General features: G+C 54.0%; 1 protein-coding gene across 1 annotated transcript; it reads right to left on the bottom strand.

Moving 5' to 3' along the window:
- Positions 1-1,025: 1,025 nt before the first annotated feature.
- HER10_EVM0002293 (uncharacterized protein) lies at positions 1,026-3,547 on the bottom strand. Its single transcript, XM_035472010.1, has 2 exons — positions 3,294-3,547; positions 1,026-3,237 (listed from the first exon to the last, which is right to left on the bottom strand). The coding sequence occupies exons 1-2, from the start codon at positions 3,349-3,351 to the stop codon at positions 2,939-2,941; spliced, it is 357 nt and encodes a 118-aa protein (XP_035326604.1). The 5' UTR covers positions 3,352-3,547; the 3' UTR covers positions 1,026-2,938.
- Positions 3,548-4,523: the final 976 nt, after the last annotated feature.

Consider the following 4,523-nt stretch of genomic DNA (forward strand, 5'->3'; position numbering starts at 1 on the left):
GCGTCTACCGGGGAAGCCACGCACCGCCAGTGCCGCACTGGCCGTCGGTCGTCGCCGTCTTCGTCCTCGTCTGCATATGTACACCACGGTTACGTCTAGCTGTCGTCGTTGTCGTCGTCGTCGATTGTCGACAGACCACAATAGGTGGGGAGGGTCTTTTTCCCGGCCGAATAGACAGAGACAAGACGATGCGTTCGCAACCACCCCACTAAAGACGTTGGAAATGAGCCACCTCTACCGCGGCTCTACGGCGCATCTCCCGACGTGGACAGCGCCAAACCCCATCCAACATCCCCGAACTCATGTCCCATTCGGGGCCTCGCAGGACTCTTCGACCGCCGCTGACCTGCCCTCTTGGGCAGAAGCCGTGGAACATCCCCCCCCGAACCACAGCGCTCTTGGCACAGAAATACAAAGAAAAAACACTGCAGAAAGGGCCAGCTATCATGAAACGGGACATCTTTACTAAAGCGGTGGAACAAGCCCCCGAGGCAACGGGGGGTCGGTTGAACCCAAGCTCCAACAGCACGTAACTCTCATTGGCCCTCAACCACCCTGAACGGTGAACCTGACTACGGAACAGAAGCCGTCGTTGCCTCGTTGGTGGGTGATGACTACCCAGTTCGGCGTTGCCAGCCCGTGTCGAGTTCCGCTTTCCTCCCATTGGCGCGCTCTCTGTTCGTTTGAAACTCGTCAAGGCCTCATTACAGCGTACACACCAACGAGACGACACTTCGGATATTCTTCGCAAGATTCGCACATGCACACGTCTGTATGTGTCGTCCAATGCGTTCCGCCTCCCGAGTCTGCCTCCCATTGTCGCCTGGGCAGAAAAGTATACTCTTACTGAGTAGTACAACCCGCGGACGGAGCACGGAGTACCAAGGCGCCAAGTCAACGAACCTTCGGACACAATGCCGATGGGGGGGATGGGGGGAGGGAAAACAACCCCCAGGCTATCGGTGTTTAGATATGCTGTTGCGAAGTAAATCGGCCCTTTGCAGGCTTTGCAAGGGACAAGCGCACGTCGAATTTCGAACAACACTATCCGTATGCCTGTTCCCTCCCCGGCACTTTGACACAGGTACGTTATCGATCAGGCACGTTCGGATGATATTCGCGGCAGTTGTATGCGCAGTATGGTGACTGCTCGACACTCGAATCTGCGAATGCCTTCATTACCGGCTCGTGATAAGGGTCTCGAGTATTCTTCGTGCTTCAGGGGCAAAAGACTGCGGATATCATGTCTGAAGTTTCTGCTCCTAAATAGTTAAGCATATTTCTCGTATTTGTTGCTCTGGAGGCACCTCCCGCATAGCTATCGGCAGACCTAAGCGCGGTCTAGACTACCTCCTAACGGTTATCGCATTTCACACAAGTACAGAGATTCTGGCTGTTGGAGGCCCCCTTGCCTATCTCTAGAACGATCAAGTCCCCTGTTTCCTATGTGCCTTCACCAAAGCTGGACGGCATCCAGATAAGGTGAGAAGGGGCTACGGTCTATAATCTAGATCGTTGGTTCGCGCGTATAGACCTCGACAAGAAAGGGGGTCCGCGATCCTCAAACCCCAGTCACGATGGTGAGCATGCCTGGTGAAATGTCACCATCGCGGTCCAGGTTCTTCAGCATCCGATCGCAGCCTTTGCGAGAGCGAGCATTCCCGCCTTGTGAACAAAACTCAACATGCAACTCTGCAAATTGTGTCGTCGTCAGCGCCGAGGATGGACATCTAGCCTGTGATGGTGCACGAGCAGCAATCCTCATATCACGAGACGGAAGATGGCGTGCTTCGTTTTCCCCCCAGAGTGAACCGCACTGACAACTTTGTCAATGGCAATTTGGCTGGCCAAGAGAAGGCCGATTGCGAACTCTGCGCGCGCCTCGGTCTTCTCTTCGAAGCGGTCAACTTGAACGATATCCGGGGCCGAAATGGTCCAAGATTGCGCTTTCTCCCCAAACGCCCGTTTCACAGACAATAATTATCCACAATCTTCCGATCAGTCCGCCGTTGACCGCAAAGTTTCCCAACGTGGCCGAGATCCGAATAATTCAGGGGATATCACATCGCATCCGCCGAATGTTCGCCGCGTACAGAGTAGAGTTGTTTACTATCGTGAGCCGGCGAGGGGAAAGGAGACTCGGAAGACAAAGCCCCCTTGCCAAGACCATGGGAGTCTATCAAGTCTTCGATATCAATTAGCCCACTAGAACACAACAATAGCCGCGATAGCTAGCTTGACTTACACCTTGCGACGATTGCTATCAGAGACAACCACAACTCTAATAGAGTTGCAACATGGAAACTCTAAGCACAGCCGCCAAGACCCCTGTGAGCCACGCTGTCGAAAACATGCGTCTGGTGGGCTGCCACGCTGTCTCCAAGTTCGAAGCCTTGTGCCCTGGGGCAGCAAGGATACCAAAAACTTTCCTTAACGTCAAGCCGGACCAGAATTCGGGTCCGGATTCGCGGGGGTGGCGGGCGCCAACGTCTGCGAGCCGATTTACGTCTGTCCCAGCGACGATGACAATCTAACACGGCCCCCAAAAACCAGCAGATTAGAAATACAAAGCTTCACAACGGGCTCTCACCTGGCAGCGGCCACGGTAATGATCGCCAACAAGGAAACAGGGGGGTGGGTATTGGTACCTTATTGTGTATGTAGTTTTGCCATTTGGGGGCAGCCCTTCTGTGACCGGACGGCGTTGACCTACAAGTCGGGAAAGTCACGCGAACCGGGCCGGCACAAGGACAAGGACCCCGGGGACGACTTACATTCAAAACCCGGCAAGCGGAAAACCCGCCGTGCCGCTCATCTTTTCTGTTTTTTCTTTTTCTGCCCACACCCCGACCTTGGTAATTGGCAAACAATGAGAAAATCGACTGAAAATCAAATGGTGGCGAATTCCAATGCTACCGTACCGTAGCAGAGTCAGAAGTCAAATTCCATAGCGGTTCATCGTGTCGGACCCCGCAGAGGAAGGGAGAGGGGCCCGAGGGGGAAAATGAGTAGAGATGACGCTTCGTCTCGGCCCGTTCGACAGGGACCGGGGAGGCTGAGAATTCCAGAAGACGCGGCGATCAGACGAAACCCGTGCAACAAGTTCAACAACACGGCTGGAGAAAGTATGGGTAGTCTTCACGAGAAGAGACGCCCTTGTGTGTGCTGCTGTGAAAATGGGGTATTCGCATACGCCATAGATGGCGTTCGCGGAAATCGTCGCTGACTTGTAACCTTCTGCGTCTATCAGCCATAAACTCATGGCAGAGGCCTAGGAAACAAGGGAAGAGTACTTTCCAGGACAGACGTGATACGCAGACGGCAGGTCACAGGGGGCGCTCGAAAAAGCATTCATCGACCTGTGATTTGGAAGAGCTCTGATGGAGCCAAACCGACGCGACCAAGCCCATCGCAGCCACGCAGAGGACGTCACCGATGCAACGAAGCGGTATCCCAAAGTGGAGGTATGGGGAGGTCTCATGACGGACGCCCCCGACGCCAATCACTACCGAACTCGAGCCGCCGCACCGAAACCGTTGAGAGCGGCGCACCGTCTGCTTGGGAATTTGGATTGACATGTGGCGTATTACACAGTAGATTGAAGTGGTAAGGTGTTCCGGAAATAACAGCGGGCGGGCGCGAAGGCGCCGCAGATTTGCAAGATCTGTTCATGCCAGGCACTCGTAGCGGCTAACGAGACTGGCGGCTGGAGGAGCTGTCGATACGCCGGCGACCTGGTTCGGCGAATCCGTGGTCTGCGACCCTGAAACGCAGGAGGCGACGACGTTTTCGCCCCGCCAAGGTTGCAAGGCTGTAGATGTTGTTGTTGATACGTTCCATCTATCCCATGGCATTTGGAATGAAGGGGTTAGCTACCTGTGAAATTATAGGGTTCTGCCTAGGTTTCCAAAATTGGTCGGGTTGTACGGTTGGTATGACTTTCTTAAACCGCAGGTCTAAATCAGCATTCTTTGTTGATGTTGCCGTTCCATACACCTATTGGCCCCCCTTGAAATGAGCTGAGCTGAGCTTGAAGTTTGCAGCTGACTGAAGGATCATCTCCAAATCGAGGTGTTGGTTGTGGCGATAAAACCATAAAAGACAAAGCCTCTCACGTAAAGGAGCCAATTGGGCAATCCAGAGGTTGAGGTGGATCTGACCTGCAAGTCTGGGCACGCGTATTGAAACCTATCGAGGATGAAGCTGCCTCTTTGGGTTCAACTCCCTCTGATGCCCTGGTTGTAAGAATCCTTCGTCCAAGGTAGTTGAACTCCCAAGACAATGGTTCAGCCGCTGATTGGCTTCGGACAGGCGGTGAGAGAGGAAACAGATCTTCTCTCCTTCGTGGTAGAGAGTTTGTGAAGCTACCGAAAGTCCCCGTTGGCAGATCTGAGAGATGAGATTGGAAGGGACACAAAGAGCGAACAAAGCCTTTGCCGCCCGCACCATCAACCACTTGGCTGGGGTCTCCCGACCCTCTGGCTCAGCTGCCCTGGGTTGAACCCAGCACTGTGACAACTGGA

Source organism: Colletotrichum scovillei, assembly GCF_011075155.1.
Source record: "Colletotrichum scovillei strain TJNH1 chromosome Unknown Contig00011, whole genome shotgun sequence".
Taxonomy (NCBI): domain Eukaryota; kingdom Fungi; phylum Ascomycota; class Sordariomycetes; order Glomerellales; family Glomerellaceae; genus Colletotrichum; species Colletotrichum scovillei.